This window comes from Cololabis saira, chromosome 15 (genome assembly GCF_033807715.1).
Source record: "Cololabis saira isolate AMF1-May2022 chromosome 15, fColSai1.1, whole genome shotgun sequence".
Lineage (NCBI taxonomy): Eukaryota > Metazoa > Chordata > Actinopteri > Beloniformes > Belonidae > Cololabis > Cololabis saira.
The window spans coordinates 28,202,845-28,229,191 of NC_084601.1; the positions used below are offsets into that span (position 1 = coordinate 28,202,845).

Here is a 26,347-nt window from a genome sequence, read left to right on the forward strand (position 1 = left end):
AAAGGAACCTTCTTATGGCGGATGGAACTAAAAATAGCTGTTTTTGGTAGGAATGATTTTCCGGTGGCACTTTAGCTTCTGCTAACCGGTAAACGGAGTTCTAACCAGAAAACATCAAAGGAGCTGATGCAGACCATAATCTGATCATGTGATGTTTGTTTTGCAGTTAAAATACCTCGTTGCTGCTTCAACTTTCACGCAAACGCAGCGACGTAACGGACGTTTACAAGTTCTCAAGTCAAACGAGTTGTGAACCAGCACTGGACCAGAACCCGTCCTGGAACTGGTTTGGTGGAAAAGGGGGACCAGGGCTGTTTTTGGGGGCTTTGTTGTTGTTGGGAACACTGTGACGAGGTCCAGTTCCAGTTCGTTCTCCAAAGTGAGGACTGTTTGTTCTGGTGACCCAGGTGTGTGTGGAGATCCGACCACGACATCGATGCGTCACCACGGGCCTCGTAAACACCGTCAGCAGAATATTGATAAAAGTGAAAGTAGTGGAATCTACTTCCTGTTATTGGTGTTTTTATTATGGGGTGGCTGGTACCACTGGTACTGTTGTTACTACTAAGGCCCAATCCCAATACACCCCCTACTTTCTTTCACTAGCCCTAAAAAAGAAGGGACAGATTTTAGGGCACTTGAAATCTTCCCAGGTCTGTCCCAATACTCCCACTACTCCTACTTTCAGCACCACCCCTAAAATCAGGAATCTGAGAGCCAAAAGCTGTTTTAATTTCAGCTGTAGCACTGTTAATATGCCACTTTATTAAGTTTTAATAGTTTTTCAGGTGTAAAAGTAACCGTTAAGATCCCCAACCTGGGCTCAGTTTATCCAAATAACTAACTAAATAACTGTTAAGAAATTTGACCCGATGTTTTTGGAGATGAGAAGAGCCGCCGGCTCGGAGCAGCAGCAGCCGGAGTACAGACGTGATCGCCGGGTCAACCTGCGCCGTCGTCCCGGGGGAGAAACCTGCAGCTCTGTTGAGAATTACCGCTGGCTGAAATAAATCGTTTAGGAAGAGTTGGTTTAATAGATAAATCTAACAGTTGTAGCTACGTCTGTTAAGAAATTTGCTCCGGAGATTTCGAGATTTCTGCCTGTCTGCTCCGGAGCTGATTTATGGGTCCGCGTTAAATCGACGCAGAGCCTACGGCGTAGGGTACCGCGCGTCGTTGCGTAACATCGACGCAGAGCCTACGGCGTAGGTTACGTAACCTACGTAGGCTCTGCGTTGGTGTAATGCGGAACCATAAATCAGCCTTTATTCTGGCGTGATCTTCGTGAACAACGGGCAAACTAGTGATTATGTACATTCACTGAGTGAATATTATGAAAATAAAATATATATTTCTCGCTAGAAATGTAATCAAAACGCATTTTTATGAAGAAACTAACTCAAAATATTGATTTTATTCACTAAAAAATTAGAAATGTCCACCATGTTTTTATTTTTTTTTTTTCAGTCCGCAAATGACGACGGAAAGCATTCGGAGAAATTTTTCTGGCCCTAGATCAACTAGTGTGCATCGGAAATCCCTTGATCCGTAGAGACAGATTCATAGCCACTACACTAGTTTTCTTCACTACCCCTAGGTGGAAAGAGGAATTGGGACACCACTACCCTCACAGGAACGTGCAAAATTTAGGCGTAGGGCTGAAAACTAGGGGTAGTGGGAGTATTAGGACAGGGCCTAATACTACTGATACCGCTGATACTACTGGTACTACTGTTACTACTGTTACTACTAGTACTGCTGTTACTACTGGTACTGCTGATACTACAGGTACCACTGATAGTACTGGTACCGCAGTTATGGTGTCCTTCTTCCAGAGGGGTCAGAAGTGCATCAGCGGTTCCAGCAGATTGCCCCCCCCCCTCCTGTGTCTGGTAATGACCCAGGAGAGTGTAGTAACCCCCCCCCCCTCCTCCTTCCTGCACAAACATAATATCACACCTCCTGAACCTGCAGGGGGGGGGGGGGGTGGCGGGAAACCCTGGACTGGAGTGTGTTATCTCAGAGACCGCTGGTTGACCACACTGACCCCCCCCACCCCCCCCCCATTCACGGCGAGCCAAGGCCCGCCGCTCCATTAAAGCCCGGGAAGAGCGGGAACCTGGCCCGGGTTCAAGCAGCCGTGCAGCTGGGACCCGTTACGCTCTCGGCAGCCTGCCCTCCGTCTGGGCTAAAAATAGACCCGGTCCGACTCCTCCGCCGGCCCGGGGCGGGGGGGTTCGGGGGGGCGGGGGCGGATTAATAACCGTGGGAAGCTACCAGAGCTTTGAGTCTGCCGGCCCGAGGTCAGCGGGCCGGGATCAGGGCTCCGGCCCGGGTCTGATGCTGGGGGGAGGGGGGGTACCACGTTCCGGGTTGATCCTGGTCCGTCTGGCCCAGTAACATCTGGCTCCACCCGAGCTGTGGAAAAGCAAACTGTGAACCAGCACCAGCACCGGTTTGGTGGGAAAGGGATATTAGGGCTGTTTTTTGGGGCTTTTTGCTAGGACTGGGGATCAATTCAAATGTCAAGATTCGATTAGATTCTTAAGATTCAGAATCAATTATAAGGATTTGATTTGATCCGATATTGATTTGGGTTAGTGTTATTAAAACTGTTTTTTTTAGCTGTTGCATGAATTATATGACTGTAGTTCTGCAACATATTAATACTAGTATGATATTGAGATTCAACAGCAAGTATTGGCAGCTAATGATGCTGTAAGGACCAATCAGCTCCCAGAATGCTGATATAACTGCTTTCAGAAACATTGTGTGGGGCAGAATTATCAAACAGACCCAGGGCAGCAAACAGAGACGTACGAAATCGCTTTTAGTTTTTCCCACGTTCCGTTTTTATTTTTTCCATTTTCTGTGTTTTTCGGTTTTGAATTTTTGAGAATTCGAGGTTTTTAGCATTTTATGCAAATATAACCCCAATAAAGTATATAAAGCAATGAAATACTAACTGAATAACTGAAAACATTAATGTTTTCATACTTTTAAACATACTCAAGGGCAAAAACATGGCACCAGTTATTCTGGTGTCCAACAAAACATTCCTTTTTTGGGCAAAAACAAAGAAATTCAAAAAGTTACTTCAATATCCATTTAAAGTGCAAAAAAAGAAATAAATTGCAACAGCTCAACAGCGCATGTGTGAATTAAATGACTACTGGGATTAAAGTTCACCGAGCGAAAATGTAATAATGAAAAAAAAAATCGATCTTTAGACTTACAAATCGATTTTTAGGAATTAAAATGAAAATCGATTTAGAATCGGAAAATAGATTTTTTCTGACCTTTTGGTTCTGGTTTTGGCCAAATCAGACTTTCACTTAAAGCAAGATATTTTCATCCAAAAGACGGAAAAGGAGGAAAAAACATCTCAAAATAACTATTTCTTTCTGTGCAGCAGATGTTTTTATTTGTGTTGTTTGTTGCTTCTCAAGATGCTTCAGAAAGTTCTGAAGGATGGGATGACGGTTGTTGGGTCGTGGAGTCGTTGGTTTGATTCCCCCGAACCTCCGAGGGGCCGAGTTTGGTTCTGTTCTACCTACCGGACCTTCATCTGAACGGTTCTCGTGACGCTGGCACCGGTTCTCCTGGAATCTGCCGTTAACGTCATAACTGGGTGCAAAACTCTCTCTGGTGTTGGTTCTGGTCCAGAACCAAGCTCCGGTCCAGTGGAACCCGAGACCCGGTTCAGGTCAAATAGAAACTTCCTTTGGTCACCGTGGCGATGTGACTGGCGGCAGCAGAGTGAGCGGGGAGCAGCGGGAGGCCGAACGGTGGTGCTTTTTCAAAGTAAAAGCATCGTGTTCTGGTTCTGGGTGGGTAGAAGACGGGTCAGTACCGCAGGATATGGAGATGTGGTTGATGTTTTTTTGTTTTTGTTGTCTTCAAACCTGCTGAACCTCAAACCTGTGATTCAAACCTGTTTAGTGTTCTCAGCAGGGCTTTTATTGTGAAAGGTCTCCTACAGAAGCAGGGCTTTTATTGTGAAAGGCCTCTGTGCGTCTCCTACAGCAGCAGGGCTTTTATTGTGAAAGGTCTCCTACAGCAGCAGGGCTCTTATTGTGAAATGTTGAAAACTGCATCTTTATTTCATAAAAGTCAAACCTTCTTTTCTGTCCCCCCCAGCCTCCGACCTCCATGGACCAGGTGGGGAAGATGCGAGGCCAGCCCTACGGGGGGCCTAACCCCTACTCCCAGCAGCAGCAGGGCCCCCCCGCTGGCCCGGGGCCCCAGCAAGGAGGCTCCTACCCAGGGCAGGGCTACGGACCCCCGGGCCCCCATCGGTACCCCATGGGTATTCAGAGCCGGACTCCCGGCGCCATGGGCGCCATGCAGTACGGCCAGCAGGTGAGTGCAGACCGCCACGTCGCTAAACTGTAGTCAGATTACCTTCTAACATGTAGTAGTTAGTCTTATTTTAGTCAGAATTGTCCAGGACCATTTTAGTCTAGATTTAGTCAAATATTGTATTTAGCCAAACCCATTTTACAATTCAAACAAGGTTATCTTATTATTATATTGTTACCTTATAGACTTTTTCCTGTGATTTGCGACTAAACCAGAGGAAACTACTGAAAACATGGACATTAAGGATCTTTGTTGGAACATTTCGTCTCTTTTTGGTCAGCGAAAATGAAGACACATTTTAGCAGAGTTTTTATTTTGTAATCTACATTTTAGTCTGGTTTTATTCCTCTACGATATTGCATTATATATTTAATTATTGTTATGGTCACATGACCAGAATTTTCGTTGCGTCTCGTTTTCCTCAGGTGGTAAAGGTTCGTTGACGACGATATTTACCATATTTTCTGGACCATAAGCCGCACCTGCATATAAGCCTATTTAAAAAATAAAAAAAAGATATGCAAGCCGCAGATATTTGTTGTTAGATTAGATATTTACTACATGTACAGAAGGATTTTGAACTGTAAATGATGTACGTGTTTGTACCTAAATAGATCCTTTCCTAACAGTGTCTTTTAACACGGCAGCAACTTTGCTAATTAAAACGGGACAGAACCAAGAGAAAATAACCGGTATTTATTTATCTGTTTATCTGTTTGAAATCTGCTTCTACCTACTTCTATCCGCTAAAGAAGAAGTAGTGTATTCTTCTTTGCATTTATTCTGGCTTAGTTTTGATTCTAATTCCGGTTAGAGCGCCCCGAGCGGTGGAAGAAAAATCCACAGAATAGCTTTGTATAAGCCGCATGGTTGAAAACCTATGAAAAAAGTAGCGGCTTATAGTCCAGAAAATATGGTAGTCATAATTTTCGTTGACGAAAGCAACTTTAATGCCTTTTTATCCGGTTGAAAGGGCCCAAGTCTGGTGCGTGCGTCCGTGCGTGCGTCCGTGCGTCTGTCCGTGTGTGTGTGTATACACATACATATACACATACATATACAGGACTGTCTCAGAAAATTAGAATATTGTGATAAAGTTTTTTATTTTCTGTAATGCAATTAAAAAACAAAAATGTAATACATTCTGGATTCATTACAAATCAACTGAAATATTGCAAGCCTTTTATTATTTTAATATAGCTGATTATGGCTTACAGCTTAAGAAAACTCAAATATCCTATCTCAAAATATTAGAATATTTCCTCAGACCAAGTAAAAAAAAAGATTTATAACAGCAAAACAAAATCCAACATTTGAAAATGTCCATTAATGCACTCAGCACTTGGTTGGGAATCCTTTTGCACGGATTACTGCGTCAATGCGGCGTGGCATGGAGGCAATCAGCCTGTGGCATTGCTGAGGTGTTAAGGATGCGCAGGATGCTTCGATAGCGGCCTTTAGCTCATTTGCAATGTTGGGTCTGGTGTCTTTCAGCTTCTTCTTCACAATAGCCCACACATTCTCTATGGGGTTCAGGTCAGGGGAATTGGCAGGCCAATCGAGGACAGTAATGCCATGGTCAGTACACCATTTACTGGTGGTTTTGGCACTGTGGGCAGGTGCCAGATCATGCTGGAAAATGAAATCATCATCTCCATAGAGCTTTTCAGCAGACTGAAGCATGTAGTGCTCTAAGATCTCTTGGTACACAGCTGCATTTACTCTGGACTTGATGAAACACAGTGGACCAACACCAGCGGCTGACATGGCTCCCCAAACCATCGCTGACTGTGGGAACTTCACACTGGATTTTAAGCAAGTTGGATTTAGCTCCTTTCCAGCCTTTCTCCAGACTCTGGCGCATTGACTTCCAAATGAAATACAAAACTTGCTTTCGTCTGAAAAGAGGACTTTGGACCACTCTGCAACTGTCCAGTGCTTCTTTTCCATAGCCCAAGTCAGACGCTTCTTCCGTTGTCTTGAGTTCAGAATTGGCTTGACCATGGGAATACGGCTCTTGTAGCCCATTTCCCGGAAAAGTCTGTGAACAGTGGCTTTTGATACCTGGACTCCAGCTTCAGTCCACTGTCCTTGAAGCTCCCCCAAATTGTGGAAGCAACTCTTCTTCACAATGCTGTTAAGGCTGCGGTCATCTCTCTTGGTTGTGCAGCGTTTCCTGCCACATTTCCCCCTTCCAACAGACTTTTTGTGGATGTGCTTTGAAACTGCACTCTGAACAGCTTGCTCTTTGAGAAATGTATTTTTGTGTCTTCCCCTCCTGATGGAGGTCAATGAGGGTCCTCTGGACAGCAGTCAGATCAGCAGTCTTCCCCATACTTGTGATTTAGTTTACTGAACCAAGCTGAGTGTTTTTCAAGGCTCAGGAAACCCTTGCAGGTGTTTCGAGTTAATTAGACGATTCAAGTGATTAGTTGAATACCCTACTAGTATACTTTTTCATGATATTCTAATATTTTGAGATAGAATATTTGAGTTTTCTTAAAGGGGACATATTATGGCATTTAATGTATATTTTAAAAAGGCCTTGAATGTCTTAAAAACAATCTAAAGCTTGTTTTTTCTACATAAATCAGAAAATCAGCCTGTGGGCCATGTCTGTAGTTTTACCGCTTCTAAAGCCTTTTTCTGTGCTTCATTCTGAGGTGAGGGGGGGCTATGATAATGAGGCTCTGCGCTGATTGGCTGCTTGAATGACGTGTAGCAGGGGAGGGAACAAAGCGTCGCTCCGGGGAGAAGAGCAGCGGCTGCGTAGCAAAGCGTGTCCCCGGTTCTGCGTTAAATCGACGCGTACCCTACGCCGTAGGCTCTGCGTTGGTGTAACGCAGAACCATAAATCAGCCTTTAGTTACCTCGTCTTCACATAGGAAGATTTGATTTAATTCTAAACAGTTACACCATAGTTCTTTACTCTTAATTCCTCAAGACAAATGAATCATGTTAACTGTAAAGAAATCGCGGGCACTGAATTTTACAAGTTGTATATAAATAACATGTATGCACTATTGCTGGCTCAAGGAAGGACCGTGCGTCTTCTGGAGGTGTCGTTGAACAGCTTCAGGTGCATTGCTTGGAAGATCTGAAACCATAAACAGAAATAAATGTATTACGGTACCCGCCGGGGCTCCTCATCAGTCCGGTCCGTGAGCAGCTCCAGTACTCTGGAGCTGAGCTAAATACTTAACCCATGCAAAGATCATACTCATAGACAAATATAAATAACATAAAAAAATAACGTCACTTACCGCTGACTCGTGTGCAGTTGCCGGGTCTGTACTGCTGACACTGATCCTTTTATGAGGGTGAATGTCGATGCAAAACCTCATTTCTACTCTCCCTCGCTGTGGAAACAGCCAGCGCTTCTGAACAATGGCGGAGCTCCAGCCGGCGGAGAGAGTTAGTTGTGGGCGTGGTTTCAGCAGCGGAGGCCGAACCTCTGCGCCTATGGTGACGTCACCATAGGCGCAGATTCAGAATGGCTCGTAAAAAAGTCACGTGACACTGGAAGATTCAGTGCGTGCGTGCGTGCGTATACATACATACATACATACATACATACATACATACATGTATACATGTGTATGTATACAGACACGTACATAAACACGTATAGGGCCTATAGCAGGGTAGCGGGTCGGACTCATAACCTCCATCAGGGCTGTAAATACTTCAGAGCTTATTTTTACCAACTTCATGCAGCATTCATGTCGCTGCCTGCAGCTTCTGTCCTTCAGCCAGCAGGGAGGGAGGTTCGTGTTGCAGGCTCCTGCTTCTCCTGCAGTAGGGCCTGGTTGTCCAGACAGGAACCGGTTCTCATCGATTAATCGGATAAAACATATTTTTGTTTAGTTAAAGAGCAATTATAAATATACATAAGATGTTATATGTTGACATTACTAAGACTATATAATACAGTAGGTTCATGGCTGTGCCTTTAAAAACCCTGAACTTACACCAGTTGACCAAGTTCCCTGCCTTCACTCAAAAAACTAAGGAGAACAAGAAATGTTCCTATTTCTAACCTAAAAATGCCATTACACCTGATAACACACATCACTTAAAAGGTTAGGTGATTTTCCCATGTGTTTCAATTGAACTTTCATTTGTGTCAAGCAAATTTTAAGTTCTAGTTAAGTTTTATGTTAAAGTCTTGATAAGAGTTTTGGCAGTGTTCAAAATAAAATTTTGAGACCTGCTGTATTGGAGCACATTAGGCACCAGTGCTACTTGATGTTTTATCCATCAATGACTACAGAGATAAAATTGAAAACTACCCAGTTAGCTTTATTACGTTTTTATTTTTCACCCTCATCACTCTACAGCTCTGTGTTTTTACAGATTTAATGTGTTAGCCACGCATCAACAGTAGTAATAATTAATAGAAACCTAGCCCTCCAAAGGGCTAACGTTATGTTAGCAAGGTAACGTTAATCTCATTAATTAGCGCTACGTTAACTTAATTTTACCTTGTCTCAGGTGACGGTCCTCCGCTCTCGGAGTAAACAGGGTGTTGGTGGAGATGCTGCAGCATTGAGGACGTACTGTTGTGGTATCAAGCGCTGTCTCACAGTGAATACATGCGACAGTGTTCGCCTTGGTGTCCAGCTTGAAATTCTCCCACATTTTTGACATTTTCTGCCTTTTCTTTTAGTTAAAACCAAACATATCTGCTGCCTCTTTCTTCTTTTACGTGCGTGGCGTCAGCGCGTTGTGCCGCATTAAACGTAGTCCGGTCCAAATACCCTGCTTTGAACTGGCAAAATTAAACGATTCCTTGACGCAGAGAAAATTCCTCGTTCATTTTTTGTACCGTATTTTCGTGACCATACGGCGCGCCGTGTGGAAAGGCGCAGCCTCAGTTATGCGTGTCATTTCTGTATTTAACACACACGCACGGCGCACCGAACGAAAAGGCGCCGTCTACACAAATGGCGCGCCGCCTTACAACAACACACACACACACACATACACACAAGCATACAAGTGTGCTTAAAAATAGAGCGGGAGAAAAACTGAGGTTGATTGTGCTTTATTTAAGTCTTTACTACAAAGTACTAACATTTTTTAAATCACCAATGAATAATCAAAAATTAAAACAAGCGTCATTAATCAAACCCATCCAAGTCCTCATCCTCCGTTTCTGAATTAAACAGCTGCGCTAAATCAAATATGCGACAGTTGTCAGGACTCAGCCCGCCGGGCTTCATCCGGAGCCTGATCGCGCTGAGACCGAGAGAACTAGCCGGGCGCGCTGCGACTGGCACAAGCCAGGCGCGCAGCTCTCTGGCAACGCGCTGAGCAGTTCTCCCGGTCTCAGCGCGATCAGGCTGAGAACAGGAGAACTGAGAACTGCTCAGCGGGTTGAGACTCGGAGAACTGCTCAGCGCGTCGGCACTAGCCGGGCGCGCAGCTCTCTGGCCCGATCAGCGCGATCGGGCTGAGTCCTGACAAGTTGACAACTGTTCCATTTTCTTCGCTGTCAGAGTCACTTTCCGTGCCGTGCGGCACCTCGGAAATGATGCCGCCTTCCACTCTTTGTGAAACTATGGTCTCCATCGGTCCATCCATCCTAGCGTGGCAGCCAAGCACAACAGTAAACTATGGAGGCCGCCGCCGGGCAGGCCGACCTCCCCGCCCGCGGGGAGGCTTCGTCGGCTTCCGCTCGGGCGGCGGTTTCTCCGGAACGCACAGTGTTTCTCAAAGCGCTCCGGAGTGGGCCGCAGTGAGAGCCACCGACAACACACATTCGGCGAACTGCGTCATTGGGCACATTTTGAAAAAAATATATGCGCCTAATGGTCGCCAAAATACGGTAATCGAATTATTTGAGGGATCGTTTCGGCCCTAAACTGGTCTAACTGGTCCTGTTCCCTGTGCAGATGTCCCCCTACGGCCAGCCGGGTCCCGGAGGCTACGGCCAGCAGAACCAGGGCTACTACGGCCAGCACGGCCCCCAGCAGGGGCCCCCCTACGCCGGCAGGGAGGCCGGCCCCCCCTACTCCCAGCAGGGCCAGCACGGGGGCCAGCCGGGGGCCCAGTACCAACAGTCCCAGGGGGGCCACGGCCCTGCCACGGCGGGGCAGCCCCCCTACAGCCAACCTGCCCAGGCCCAGTCGGGGCAGCAGCCCCCTTACGCCGCCCCCCAGCAGCAACAGGGCCCCCAGGGCCAGGGGGGCCCTCAGGGCCAGCCTGGGTACCAACAGACCCCTGGACCGGGACCAGGACCGGGACAGACGTCGCAGCAGCAGCAAACGCCACAGCAGCAGCAGCAAGGGGCCCCCCAACAGAACCAACAACCAGGGGGGGGTGGCCCCCAACCCCAACAACCTCCGGGTCACGGCCAGCAGGGTCAGCCGTCACCGTACTCTCAGACCCCCCCCCTGCAGCAGCCCCCCCAACAACCACAACAACCGCCGCAGCAGCAGTCGCCATATCAGAGGTTCCCACCTCCGCCACAGGTAGGAACCGGCTACCCCCCGTGTTTCCTAGTTAAGACCCTAGTTAGGCCTCTAGTTAGGCCTCTAGTTTCCTAGTTAGGGCTCTAGTTTCCTAGTTAGGCCTCTAGTTTCCTTGTTAGGGCTCTAGTTTTCTAGTTAGGCCCCTAGTTAGGCCTCTAGTTTCCTTGTTAAGGCTCTAGTTTCCTAGTTAGGCCTCTAGTTTCCTAGTTAGGCCCCTAGTTAGGCCTATAGTTTCCTAGTTAGGCCCCTAGTTAGGCCTCTAGTTTCCTTGTTAGGGCTCTAGTTTTCTAGTTAGGCCCCTAGTTAGGCCTCTTGTTTCCTAGTTAGGCCTCTAGTTTCCTAGTTAGGCCCCTAGTTAGGCTTATAGTTTCCTAGTTAGGCCTCTAGTTAGGCCTCTAGTTTCCTAGTTAGGCCTCTAGTTAGGCCTCTAGTTTCCTAGTTAGGGCTCTGTTTCCTAGTTAGGCCCCTAGTTAGGCCTCTAGTTTCCTAGTTAGGCCTCTAGTTTCCTAGTTAGGGCTCTGTTTCCTAGTTAGACCCCTAGTTAGGCCTCTAGTTTCCTAGTTAGGCCTCTAGTTAGGCCTCTAGTTTCCTAGTTAGGCCTCTAGTTTCCTAGTTAGGCCTCTAGTTTCCTAGTTAGGGCTCTAGTTTCCTAGTTAGGGCTCTAGTTTCCTAGTTAGGGCTCTAGTTTCCTACTTAGGCCCCTAGTTAGGCCTCTAGTTTCCTTGTTAGGGCTCTAGTTTCCTTGTTATGGCTCTAGTTTCCTTGTTAGGCCCCTAGTTTCCTAGTTAGGCCCCTAGTTAGGCCTCTAGTTTCCTAGTTAGGGCTCTAGTTTCCTAGTTAGGGCTCTAGTTTCCTATTTAGGGCTCTAGTTTCCTAGTTAGGCCCCTAGTTAGGCCTCTAGTTTCCTTGTTAGGGCTCTAGTTTCCTAGTTACGCCCCTAGTTTCCTAGTTAGGCCCCTAGTTTCCTAGTTAGGCCCCTAGTTAGGCCTCTAGTTTCCTTGTTAGGGCTCTAGTTTCCTAGAAAGACGTCTGGTTTCCTACTTGGGGCCAATCCCAATGTTCACCCTACTCACTACCACTAGTCCTCAAAATGAAGCCACAAGGGGTAGGGCTTTGTAATCTTCCCTAGGGATTGGGACACCACTTGCTACGTCACTGCGTGGTTTACGTTCGGGTACGTAAGCGACTGCGTAGTTACGTTTGCACATACGTCACACCATATCAGGAAGCCGAGAGCTAAAAGCTGTTTTAATTTCAGCTGTAGCGCTGTTAATATGCCACTTTATTAAGTTTTAATATTTTTTCAGGCGTAAAAGTAACCGTTAAGATCCCCAACCTGGGCTTAGTTTATCCAAATAACGCCTGTTAAGAAATTTGCTCCGATGTTTTCGGGGATGAGAAGAGCCGCCGGCAGCCGGAGTACAGACATGATCGCCGGGTCAACCTACGCCGTCGCCCCGGGGAGAAAGTGATCCAACGAACTGACCTGCAGCTCTGTGGCTGAAATAACAGGGTGCTTGCGCAAGTCTTGAAAGTCTTAATAAGTATGGAATTTTGAAACACTGTTTTCCAGACCTTGAAAAGTCTTGAATTTTGTGTGAAAGTCTTAATAAAGTATGGGGAAAAAATGTATGGTAGAGTTTTACAGTATGCTCAAAGGCATTGTGAAAATGTGAAATTCATGTACTTGTGATTTTCATGTTTTGAAACGTTTTCATCAGTAAAAACATAATTAACGGTGAATAATGCATTCGTTCATTGAATACTAGCCTATAAAAAATTCTAAGAAACATTTCTAATAAACACAATTGGTACAATCTCAACCAATGAAGTAGGCAGTAGGCACACAAGTATACAAGTACATAAAGTTAAGGTCTTGGGAAAAAAAATATCAGTTTTAAAAAAGTCTGGGAAAAGTCTGGAATTTTAACTTGGAAAAAGAGCAAGCACCCTGAATAAGGAAGATGAATGTTGGTTTAATAGATCAAATCTAACAGTTGTAGCTGCCACATTAGTTTTTCTGAATATAAAGTGAAGCAATAAAAAATATAATATAAAGTGATAATAATATAAAGTGAATATAAATTGAACATTTCTCTGGCCCTCCAGAAGTTGCGAAGTTTTTTCAGATCTGGCCAGAATAAAGGCTGATTTATGGTTCTGCGCGGCGACGCGTACCCTACGCCGTAGGCTCTGCGCTGGTGTAATGCGGAACCATAAATCAGCCTTTATTCTGGCGAGATCTGAAAAAACAACGCAGCAATGAGCAAGCGAGTGATTATGTACATTCACTGAGTGAATATTATGAAAGTAAAATATATATTTCACGATAGAAATGTAATCAAAACTATTTTTATGCAGAAACTAACTCAAAATATTGATTTTATTCACTAAAAATTAGAAATGTCCACCATGTTTTTTTGTTTGATTCAGTCTGAAAATGATGACGTAAAGCATTCTGGGAGATTTTCTCTAGCCCTCGGTCAGCGAGTCAGCATCTGAAATCCCTTGCTCTGAAGGGCATACATACACCCTAACCCTCGTTATGCCCACTACCCCTACATGCAAAGAGGAATTGGGACACCACTACGCTCACGGGAACGCTCACGGGAAAATTTAGGGGTAGGGCTGAAAAGTAGGGCGAGGGGTTGTATTGGGACTGGCCCTTAGACTTCTAGTGTCCTAGTTAGGGCTCTAGTTTCCTAGTTGGGCCCCTAGTTTCCTATTTAGGCCTCTAGTTTCCTACTTAGACTTCTAGTTTACTAGGTAAGCCTCTAGTTTCCTAGTTAGGCCTCTCTAGTTTCAGCACTGCCAGAGTAAACAGATCTGTAGTGAAGCCCGTGAAGTAGCCGGTACCAGCAGGACTAGCCAGTCCTACACGAGATATAAGTTTAAAAGAAACGGGGTACTAGAGTAGAGTTTTTATGGGCCGTGTTTCCTGCGGAGGATTTACACCCAGACCTCGGCTGGTTGTGACGCGCCGCGGTTCCTCAGACCGGTTGTTTACATCATTTATCAGGTGTTTTATTGCTGTTGGTTCCAAACCAGCAGCAGGAGGGAGTTTTACTGGGGGGTGTTACTTGTTCTCCTCTGCCTGGGACTCATGCTGGGATCTGTCTCCAACCAGGAACTTTCCCAGGATTCCTTCAGCTCCCAGTCCAGCGTCGCTGCCTCCAACCAGCCCAGCAAGCCGGGTCAGGAAGACGGCCTGCAGCCGCGGCCGTCCAGCCTGCCGGTGAGTCAGTCCTGCACCTCACGTTCACCTACTCTGGATATCGTCCAACATTTCACTTGTCAGTACCACTCAAGGTGACAAAACTTACTTAGGATTTTTGAAAAGATCTAGTTCTTCTAGTTTAAGGTTCACAATGACCTGTAACAATGATATAGTATGGGGTATATTATACATTTCCTGAATCCTTATGGTCCTGTGTTGAAAAAAAATCGATTTTCCGATTCTAAATCGATTCTCATATTAATTCCTAAAAATCGATTCGTATGTATAAAGATTTATTTATTTATTTTTTTCATCTTTACAACTTTTTGTATTTTTTCTGTTTATGCCCAAAAAAGGAATGTTTTGTTGGACACAAGAATAACTGGTGCCATGTTTTTGCCTTTAAATATGTTTAAAGGTATGAAAACATTAAAGTTTTCAGTTATAATTGCATAAATTGTCTATATTTCATTACTTTATATACTGTCTTGGGGTTCCATTTGCATAAAATGCTAAAAAAAACTAATTCTCAAAAATTAAAAACCGAAATAGAGCGAAAAAGGAAAAAAATAAAACGGAATGTGGGAAAAAATAAGACCGATTTCATACGACCCTGGATCTGTTTGGTAATTCTGCCCCACGATGTTTCTGAAAGCAGTTCTATCAGCATTCTGGGAGCTGATTGGTCCTTACAGCATCATTAGCTGCAATACTTGCTGTTGAATCTCAATATAATACTAGTATTAATATGTTGCAGAACTACACAGTCATATAATTCATGCAACAGCTCAAAAAACTGTTTTAATAACACTAACCCAAATCAATATTGGAATCGGATCAAATCTTGATAATCGATTCTGAATCTTAAGAATCCGAATCGAATCGAATCGATTCTTGACATTTAAATCGATCCCCAGACATAATCGTTATGGTTCTGTGAGTATTCCAGTTTTTGTATTTTGTGTCTCTGTTGTTCCTAGTTGACACAGGGCTAAAAGATAGTATATCATTTAGGCGGAAATTGTGTAAAAAGTGTGTTTATAGTTTAAAGAACTGGAGTAACCTCTATGTCGGTCAGAAAGATTCACATCTTAGCTTGAATGAATGCTTAAAAGGTCCCCTTTAAAATTATACCAAAGACAATATTGTGAAACATTGACAGATATCCTGTACATGAGTCTAAACCAGGATATGCAGCAGCATCTAAAATGTAATTTTCTGAAGGGGGTGGTAACTTCATGAGCTGACAACTCTGATACAGCTGCCACTCAGGAAGGGTTATCATACCAAAATATCATCTACAGACAGATATTTTCAAATATTATAAGCAAGTTTTGTCACCTTGAGTTGTACTGATATCTGGTCTGGCCCATGGACTAATAGATAGATAGATACACAAGTACATGTACACAAGTGTCATATCTCCAGATATCCTGCTGCAGTGGCGTCTCAAACATGTCTGAGCTGAGTTTGATGATGAGACCAGTCGTCCCATTGGTTGTTTCTCTCTGTGACATCATCATGTGGTTTTCCCTGAACTCTGACCTCCTGGACTGAGATCTCCAGTTCTGCTACTGAAGATTCTGCAATATTTAATATATAATGTATAATTTTTCAGCGTACAAACCGTAACATTTTATTCTTTTTCTGAAAGTTGCGTATATTTATCAAAACAGTAAACCGTTGTTTTATAAAACAGTAGCAGCAGGAATCCTCGGTAGAAGGCTCCTGTCTTCTTCATCAGTGTCTCAGGGTTCTGGAGGAGTTCTGGTCCGGTCTTGTTTCCAACGTTGCTTCAGGTCGTTGAGGTTTTTGGGTTCATGGTCCACAGACCACCATCCCTCCACCTCTGTGCCTGACAGGTGGTTCTGCTCAGATGCTGCCGGGTTTTTAAATGGATTATTTCTGAGCGTTGTTGATGTTCTTCCTTCTTGGCATTATGTTAACACACACTGGAATGCTCCAGACCAGCAGTTAGGGGGTACTTAGTATTGCCCCCATGGATTGTTGTTTTTTTCTGGCTCATATTGCATTGTGGGTCGGTGAAAAGGCGTTTATTTTGTTATTCTGAGGTTGTTAATATGAAGACAGATGAGGTTTTATCATGCTTTTACCCAGAAAATCAGAAATAAGAGAAGAGGGAGCAGTAATTTGTGGATTTGATGGCAGGAATGTTTGTTGTTCTGCTGATGAACTACCGAGTAAAGTTGCTTTCGTCAACGAAAAAATTATGACTAAATATCGTCGTCAACGAACCTTTATCACCTGAAGAAAACGAGACGCAACGAAAATGCTGGTCATGTGACGATAACGATAATTAAATATATAATGCAATATCGTAAAGGAAAAAAAAACCAGACTAAAATGTAGATTACAAAATAAAAACTCTGCTAACATGTGTCTTCATTTTCGTTGACCAAAACAAGACGAAATGTTCTACCAAAGATCCTTAATGTACATGTTTGAAGTAGAAGAAGAAGAGACCATCTTTGGATCCACTTTCCTACATAGACGTGGAAAAGAAAACCCAATGTGTCGTTGAAAAAGAAAAAGATGGGGAGAAATGTGGAAAAATAAATATGTTGTACACTCAAATGAGTCTTCTGTATCTGGAATGAATGTATTTTCGAGTCTATAAGGTAATAATATAATAATAAGATAACCTTCTTTGAATTGTAAAATGGGTTTGGCTAAATACCATCTTTGACTAAAACTAGACTAAAATGGTCCTGGACAATTCTGACTAAAATAAGACTAAAATGCTCAGACATTTAGTCGACTGAAGCTTGACACTAAACTAAAACGATAGCTGGACTCAACTAGACACTAGACTGAAACTGAAACAGGCTGACAGAAACAACATCCTGGTGCAGGTTCTGCTCCTAGATCATGTTTGGTTCCAGGTTAAATCGAGGTGCTGGTCCCCCCCCATCTCCATGGCGTTTATAGGTCAGGATGTGCAGCTAACCTGGTTGTCTTCGGACCTCGGGGACGGAGAGAGAGAAATGAGATCATTAATGAAAGAGAATGAAAGAGGGAGTGGAGTTAGAGGGTGGGGGGAGTAAATAACTACAGACGGTGTGAGGGATGGCTGAGTTCTTGATGTGTCCGGGATTCCCTGGCGGAGCGCTGTGATTGGCTGAGAGGGCGGAGGTCTGGTCTGCCCCCCCCGCCAGGGCCGGTGATCAATAAAGAAAACTAGGAACTGAAGTTCAAGTGCAGCCACAAATATATGTCAGATGAGACGGCATTTCTCTTTGGAAATCTGAAGGTCCAAATGGGTCAAGCCCACTTTTACTCCACATAAATGTGATTCTGCAGAAATCCAGACGTGTCTGACCTGGAAAAACCGAACCATAGACCCAGATGTTATTCTGTCCATCCTGGTTCTGGTTTCTGGGCTTATCTGGTGTTTTTACCGCTTGATAAGTTCGGCCGTGTTGTTTCAAGCAGCATTCGCTCCTCCGGGGGAAACCGGATCGACGAGCGGGTCCCGGTTCTCCTGGCGGAACTTTCCGGGCCGATAAAACGCCGTATTGGAGCGTAGAGTCGATGCCAGATGGGTGAACCCGAACCCATGTCCCGCTGGTCCACCTGGACCCCCTGGACCCCCTGGACCGGCCGGAGGCGCCAGCAGGACCAACGACTCGGCAGTAGTCACTACGGCCTTCAGCTCAAGGCTGGTTGTCATGGCAACACGATGCTCGGCCACCAGTACCGCCGACCAATCGCAGGGCCGAGCCTCGTCACCTGGTCTGAGGGGTCTAGGCTGGAAATGTAATCTGATTACACACCAGCACACTGCCCCAGTCCGCCGGAGTTCCGGTTTGGATCCAGGGACCGGGACCCGTCTACACCTGCTGAGCTCGGTAAAGGTGTACCAGGGGCCCAGCCCGGCGGAGAGGCCCAGGTAGCAGAGCAGCAGCAGGAGGAGGAGGAGGGAGGAACCAACCAACCAAACGGAGCCCCAGGGGCTGCAGAACCAGCTGAGCAGGCTGGACCGGTTCCTGCCGTGTTTCCACTCGCTGCTCAGTTCAACCACCAACGGGTCTGAACAGAACTCTGGAGCGGCTGCTGCTGGAACCGGCGCCAGGAGCTGCAGGAGTAGGAGTCCTGGTACCCCCGGTACCCCAGAAACCCCTGGTACCCCGGTACTACTGGAACCTCTGGTACCCCTGGTACTCCTGTTACAACCAGTACTCTTGGTACTCCGTTACCCCTGGAACCAGTTGTACCCTGGTACCCCCGGTACTGCTGATACTACTGGTACCCTTGATACCCTGGTACTCCTGGTACCACAGTATTCCGGCACTCCTAGTACCCCTGGAACCAGTTGTACTCATGGTACCCCCGGTACTACTGGTACTTGTGGTACCCCTGGTACCCTCGTAATCCTGCTACTCCTGGTACCTTCGGTACCCCTAGTTATCCTGGCACCCCGGTACCCCCGGTAGTGCTTGTACTACTGGTACCCTTAGTACCCTTTTACCCTTAGTGGGAGGGTGGTAGTCTAATGGATACAGAGGTGGGCTTTGGATAAAAGCGTCTGCTAAATGACAGTAGTAGTAGTTGTACCCTGGTATTCCTGGTACCACGGTATTCTAGCACCCTGCTACTACTGGTAGTAATAATATTAATAATAATAATAATAATAATACCTTTATTTATAGAGCACTTTTCAAAGACAAGTCACAAAGTGCTTTACATGCAATTAAAAACAGGAAACAAACAATTAGTACAATATTAAGACACAATTGAGAGATAATAAAACTAGACAAATAATACAATCAGTTAAATGCAAATCTAAAATTGTGAGTTTTTAAAAGTGACTTAAAAGAAGACAATGTGTTAGCTACCCTGATCTCCTCCGGCAGGTCATTCCATAATCGAGGGGCTAAAACAGAAAAGGCCCGGTCACCCTTGGTCTTTAAGTTGGACCAAGGAATGGCCAGGAATGACCCACCAGAGGATCTCAGGGTGCATTCAGGCTCCTATGGGGTCAGGAGGTCAGCTATGTAATCAGGAGCTAGCCTCATACGAGCCTTAAAAGTAATAATTAAAATGTTAAAATCCACTCTAAAACGGACTGGGAGCCAGTGAAGGGACTTTAAAATTGGTGTGATATGTTCTCTCCTGTTGGACCGGGTAATGAGTCTGGCTGCTGCATTTTGAATTAACTGTAGTTTATTTAGATTTTGCTGAGTGAGGCATGAAAAAAGTGAATTGCAGTAATCTAACCGGGATGAAATAAATGCATGTATAACTGTCTCTTTAGTTTTTAGATGAAAGAAATTACCTGATTTTGGATATTTTTCTAAGATGGAAGAAGCATGATTGGACAACGGAATTTATATGCTGGTACTACTAGTACTCTTGCTACCCTGGTACTCCTTGTACCCCGGTACTCCCGGTACTCCTGAGTAAAAGGAGACTGTGGACCGAGGCCTCCAGGACCTGGTCTGTAATCAGTAACTGTGGTTACCATGGTTACTGATTACAAGCAGTTTCACCCATGAATGCTTGTCCTGTTCAGCTCAATTGGCCTGAGGTTCTACCAGAGCGGTGCGTTTGGACCGGTCCGAATGATCCCACGTTGTTTATAGACCCTTACTGGCCCGCCCCCATCAGGGCTCTTAACTTTCTCCTCCTGGATGTGACACTTCCTCCTCTGGTCGGCCGCTGAGAGGAGGAATAACCGCCAGATCCCCCCCCCCCCCAGTCTTTTGTCCGGCCTTTTCTCCGCCGCGGAGCTAATCCGGCTCAGGCCCGCCCCCCCGCTTGTACGGCTGCTCTGATGCGCGTGAGAGAGAGCTGGCGAGGAGGGGAAGGTCACATGCTGGTCACGCTCCCGCGCCCGACTGCTGACCTCACTTCCTGTCCCCGGGACGGCCGCCTGAGGGGGAGGCTTTTATTTTGAAGGGCTGCTGTGTGTCGGCAGGACGAGCCCCTCCAGCGGCGTCAGGTTTCACCGGCGGGGGCCTTTTGAACTCCCTCCTCCCCCCTCCTCCCCCCCATGTGATCTGGGACCCTCGTGGTCCTGATCCTGGCCCAGTTCTGCTCTCCTGCTGCAGCTTGTTTTTGTGCCAAAACTGTGGAGCAATCAGCCCCCCCCTCCCCCCCTCGCTGTATTACAGTCTTTCTCTATAAAACTTCTTTTCAGTGTTTTAATAATTTCTCCTCCGTCTGTATTCTGGTTTTTCTGCCCCTCCCCAGGCCGCCGCCCCCCCTCCTCCCCAGCTTTCGTAACGCCGCGCTGCTCAGCCTTGTTCTGCTGGTATTCATGGTCCGGGGGGAGGGGGGAGCGACTTCCTGTTGCTATTCTGGGTCCTGGTTTCCTCGCCGCCATATTCAGGTTCCAGGGTGCCCCCCCCCCCCCCCCACACACACACACACACACACACACACACACTTCCTCTGTAGGTTTCTCATCAAACCGCCGGAGAAAACTGCATCTGCTTCACGTGCGCTTCGGCAGATTGTTTCTGCAAAAGAAACAACAAAATAAAAGCTAAACAGTTTTTCTGTTTGAGTGCCCCCCCTCGCTGACGTGCCCAGCCCCCCCCACCCCACCCCCACCCTCTGCTGAGCTGCTTTTGCAGCACAAAGACGGCGGTCGACTGCAGCGGCGCTAGTCTCTTCCTGCTGCCGCCGAGGCTGGATGGGGGGGGGGCATGTCAGAACAGCAGAATATTTCAGCTTAATTTCTAAATGTTATATTAGTTCAATGAAGTTCATATTATCTATATTTATTATAGCTTGTTTGGTTTCTCTGTTATCGGACACAGTTTGTCACGACACTCCTGAAAAATGCCTGGTGCTTCATGGGAAGCTGTGTGTCTGGTGACAGAATAGATCAGACAAGCTAAAATGATTTTTACTGCATGAGCTGTTGCAATTTATTAAATTTTTTTTGCACTTGAAAGTTATATTTCTTAGTTATTTCACAATAATTATTGTGAAATTATTATTCCACTAGTTATTTTACAGTCATATATACAGTCAGGCAACAGCTCAGTGTTTTAATAACACTAACCCAAATCAATATCGGAACAAATCGGATTGAATCAAATCCTGAGAATTGATTCTGCATCTTAAGATCGGAATGGAATCGATTCTTGACACTTGAATCGAGCCCTATAATCCTCCATCTCTGGTTCGTTTAGTGACGTTGCAGCTACAGCGCCCCCTACCCACCGAGGGGTGGGTCTGGTGGGGTCTGGTGGTCCGTTTCCCAGCACCCCTCACCGAGGGCCGGGCAGCTGCCGGCCTCACCCGGCATCTGGGACCCCCCGCTCGCCATTGTGATCCCAACAAAAGCCCCCCCCCCCCCCGACACCATTATTTAGATGACCCCCCCCCCTCGGGGACACAGGCTGCCGCTGTGTTTGCGTGTCCCCCTTTCTGTGGCTGCAGAGGCTCAATTAAGCAGAGAGACCCGGTGGAGGTCCGACTGCCGGGGGCTTTGTGCCCCCCCACCCCGCCGCTGTCGTCATGGCGTCATGGGGGGGGCGTGAACGCAGAACTCATGTCTGTGACTCTCCAGGCGTCTCAGGCCCCGTTTACACGTAGCAGAAAACTTTTGCCCGTTCGTTTACACGAAAACGAAGCTCAAAGTCACCAAAAACCATAATTTCTGAAAACTCCGGCCAAAGTGGAGATTTGCAAAACCTCCGTCTTCACGTTTGCTTGTAAACGGAGGGAAACGGACATTTAAGCTTTAGAACGTCACATTATGCGACAGAAAACGTCACAGTGTCATGTTTGCGACCTGTGTTTACAATTTGTTTGGTCCCCATCAATATTTTCTTGTATTTTACTTGTTTTATATTAAAGTCACACTTAAAAGTAACTCCACTTCTCTGTCACTCCAAACGAAAGACTCTAGTTCCATCTCGGAAGTAACTGGAAGTTACTCGTGTCATTTGTTGATGTTTTTTTCCAGGATTCTGATTGGCTAGCATGACTTTATCTTCTCGTTACACTGCCCCCTGTAGGTTTGGCTGCTCATAGCACCTTAACAGCATATTTATGCAGGTTTGTGTAAATGATGGTATTTTTCAAACGTAGAGGGGGAAATATCCGTTTTTGTAAATACCCAGCCATGTGTAAACGTGGCCTCAGTGGTTCTGGTTCTGGTCTCGGGACCTCGGGTGCTTTAGTTAATCAGAGGAAGTCGGCTGATGGCTGACGACGACTTTTCCCGGGAACTTTGGTCTGAAAGAGTCCAAGAGTTGATGAACTTAGAGAAAGAAGGGCAGAGACGGAGGTTTAAGTGGAATCAGATGATAAATTAATATAAAATTAATATATATTATGTGTTAGATCTTATATAAAGTAAAAAATGTAAGTGGAATTAGAGTAAACATTGGTGGAGGTTTGAAAACCTTCACCTCCTCCCTGGAAACCTGGACCTGCTGTGTAAACAAACATCAGTCGTCATGGAAACCAGAGTAGGAGGAGCCTGGTTCACGTTGGAAAAACCTCGTTTTCAACAGAAGAGATGTGTTTGTGGGGGGGGGGGGGGGGCGGGGAGGGGTGCTGCGTCTGCGTTTCCGTAGCAACCGAAGCTGACTGCGCCGTGACCCTGCAAGGCATTCTGGGAGGCAGGACAGACGGAGCAGCATCAATCAGGGGGGGAGGGGCCGTCTCCAGCACGTGGATGCTGTAACCACGGCAACGGCAGGGATGCAGCCGGCGTGCTCCGTGTTTGTAGAGCGTCTGCCGGCCAGACGGGTCGGGAGACGCCGCCCCCCCCCAACACCCCCCTCCCCCGAAAACGTCTGCAGATGGAACATCAGGCGGCGGGGGTCGGAGCAGCCGTGGTGCATCATGGGAGCAGGGGACAGTTCCCAGCATCAGGGGGGGGGTTCTTGAGAGGTTTCCGTGTTTCCTCTGCGTGTTGAGGGGGTCCGGCGGACCGGGGGGGGGCACCGGGGGGGGCCAGCAGGACTCTGCAGGTCCATGTTAGGCAGCGCTGGGAAAAGACACAAAATGGCCGCCGTGGAGCCGCCGCTGCTCCATCCTGCTTCCTGCTGCTGGGAACGCGCCGTCCCGCTCGTCCTGGTGGTGTCGGGGAGACGACGATGCTGCTGACCCCCCCCCCCCCCCCCCCCCCCCCCCCCCCCACACACACCACACACACACACACACACACACACACACACACACACACACACACACACACACACACACACACACACACACACACACACACACACCTCTCCACTAATGAGTGTGTGAATAGCAGCAGCTCGGCAGCATCAGCAGCACCAACCGCCACTGCCCCCCCCTCCTCTACCCCCCAGCCCCTCCCTCCCTCCTCCCCCACCCCTCCTCTCATCATTCCCACCCCCCGCCTCCGCCTGCCCCCCCCACCCCCTCTCCCACCGTCCAGCTTGTGCAGTCAGCAGAACCGTGGAGCTGTGCAGTATTGAGCCGGGAAAAATCAATGACTGCAGAGTGGGAGAGAGAGTGTGTGTGTGAGAGAGAGAGAAAGAGAGACAGAGAGTGTGTGTGTGTGTGTGTGTGTGTGTGTGTGTGTGTGTGTGTGTGTGTGTGTGTGTGTGAGTCAGCTGTCACTTGTGGATATTTACAGGATGTCAGTCTTGTGCTGCAGCTGCATGTTGTTGTTGCTGGAAGATTGTTGGAGGATACACTTTTATATCACTTAACGGGGACATTTATCCATCCGTCCATCCCTCCATCCATACATCTATCCATCCATTTATTTATCCATCAGCTCATCCATCCATTCGTCCATCCATCCATCTCTGCATCTCTGTTAGCAGTAACAGCAGCGCCGCCACCTGGCAGTAGGGGGGAATTACACCCACATGGGCGTCGTTGAGGTGGGACACGTGTTAGTGAGGTCATGTGATCCTTGGCGGTTGGTCGTAGGGGTGGGTATTGGGAAGGACCTCACGATACGATACGCATCACGATACTTGAGCCACGATACGATACAAATTGCGATATTCCGATTATGCGATATCCCGATTATTATATTCTACATAGTTCACCGAAAAATTTAAAAATGCATTACACATCTTAAAATCCAAGTTGTATATATGTACATCAGACGATAGTGATGGATCTTAAAATCCGAGTTGCACGTTCATCAGATTATAGTGACAATTCATGGGACAAACTGAGTCAAAACAATGTTTTATTATAACTATACAAGCTAAAGTTACAACATATTTGTATATGTTTTTCATATTATTTACATCATATGAAATTAACATTAAATTTAGTATGAGGTTGCTTTAATTATGTGGCAAATGATAATAAACACAAGAAAGATGGTACTAAAACCAAGGACAGGCACAGTGATCAGTCAGTATAGATATAAATCCAGAAATAAATAAACTTCTGTCCATTATTTTTCATTTTTTAAGGACAAGCAATTGTGTTATATAAAAAATAAATTATAAAATGAAATAAAACGTGAAATAAAACCTGAGCTCAGTGCAGGGCCCTCCCAGGGTTGGTAGAAAGTGGCAATGCCCAGGACTGTCACTTAGGTAGGAGCACTGGGTGATATAATGGGAAAAAAATCGGGGATAAAAAATATTTAAAAAAATAAAAAAAAATAAAAAAATCGATATTCAAATTTTTAATATCGATATTGAATCGGCTGGAAAAGTATCGCGATATATTGCCATATTGATATTTTTGCCCACCCCTAGTCGTGAGGTCATGTGATCCATAGCGGTTGGTCGTGAGGTCATGTGATCCATAGCGGTTGGTCGTGAGGTCATGTGATCCATAGGGGTTGGTCGTGAGGTCATGTGATCCATAGTGGTTGGTCGTGAGGTCATGTGATCATAGTGGTTGGTCGTGAGGTCATGTGATCTGTAGCGGTTGGTCGTGAGGTCATGTGATCTGTAGCGGTTGGTCGTGAGGTCATGTGATCTGTAGCGGTTGGTCGTGAGGTCATGTGATCTGTAGCGGTTGGTCGTGAGGTCATGTGATCTGTAGTGGTTGGTCGTGAGGTCATGTGATCTGTAGTGGTTGGTCGTGAGGTCATGTGATCATAGTGGTTGGTCGTGAGGTCATGTGATCATAGTGGTTGGTCGTGAGGTCATGTGATCATAGTGGTTGGTCGTGAGGTCATGTGATCCGTGGTGGTTGGTCGTGAGGTCATGTGATCCATAGTGGTTGGTCGTGAGGTCATGTGATCCATAGTGGTTGGTCGTGAGGTCATGTGATCCATAGTGGTTGGTCGTGAGGTCATGTGATCCATAGTGGTTGGTCGTGAGGTCATGTGATCCATAGTGGTTGGTCGTGAGGTCATGTGATCCGTGGCGGTTGGTCGTGAGGTCATGTGATCATAGTGGTTGGTCGTGAGGTCATGTGATCCATAGCGGTTGGTCGTGAGGTCATGTGATCCATAGCGGTTGGTCGTGAGGTCATGTGATCCGTAGTGGTTGGTCGTGAGGTCATGTGATCCATAGCGGTTGGTCGTGAGGTCATGTGATCAATAGTGGTTGGTCGTGAGGTCATGTGATCATGGCGGTTGGTCGTGAGGTCATGTGATCATGGCGGTTGGTCGTGAGGTCATGTGATCCGTAGTGGTTGGTCGTGAGGTCATGTGATCCATAGCGGTTGGTCGTGAGGTCATGTGATCATAGTGGTTGGTCGTGAGGTCATGTGATCCGCGGCGGTTGGTCGTGAGGTCATGTGATCATAGTGGTTGGTCGTGAGGTCATGTGATCCGCGGCGGTTGGTCGAGGTCGTAGCAGGGTCATGCTTCAGTCTGCCGGCGTCTCCACGGCGACACGGGTCACCGACCCCACGCTGATGGACTTAACTGAGGAGGTGGTCGTCGTGGCGATCCCCCCCACCCCCCGGTCAGATGACCAGCCTCGTGATGTCTGCTGGGGGGGGGGGGGGGGGGTCAGCTGACCCTGCTGGCTGCTGGGAAAAGCATGTCTGATCTCGCTGACCCGTCTGGGACGATCCCCGTCAGACCCGACGAGGACGTGGTTGAGGCGTCTTCATGCGTTCGTACGTCCGTCTATACCAGGGGTCACCAATCCTGGTCCTCGAGGGCCGGTGTCCTGCATGTTTTACATGTTTCCCTGCTTCATTGCACTGTGATAAAAGTGACTGTGTGTCATGAAGAGAATTGTGCAGACCTCAATGACAAGCTGATGACGATGATTAATTAGAATCAGGTGTGTTAAAGCAGAGAAAACTCTAAAACATGCAGGACACCGGCTCTCGAGAACCAGGATTGGTGACCCCTGGTCTATACCCAGAATACCTCGGTGGCTGTATGCGTCTGTCT

General features: G+C 46.6%; 1 protein-coding gene across 1 annotated transcript in view; it reads left to right on the forward strand.

Annotated features, from left to right (window-relative positions):
- arid1ab (AT-rich interactive domain 1Ab) overlaps positions 1-26,347 on the forward strand; it is a 77,566-nt gene that overhangs the window by 21,892 nt on the left and 29,327 nt on the right. Inside the window, 3 exon segments of the mRNA XM_061741219.1 lie at positions 4,141-4,362; positions 10,260-10,838; positions 13,966-14,073. Of these exon segments, the coding sequence (XP_061597203.1) occupies positions 4,141-4,362; positions 10,260-10,838; positions 13,966-14,073 (909 nt within the window).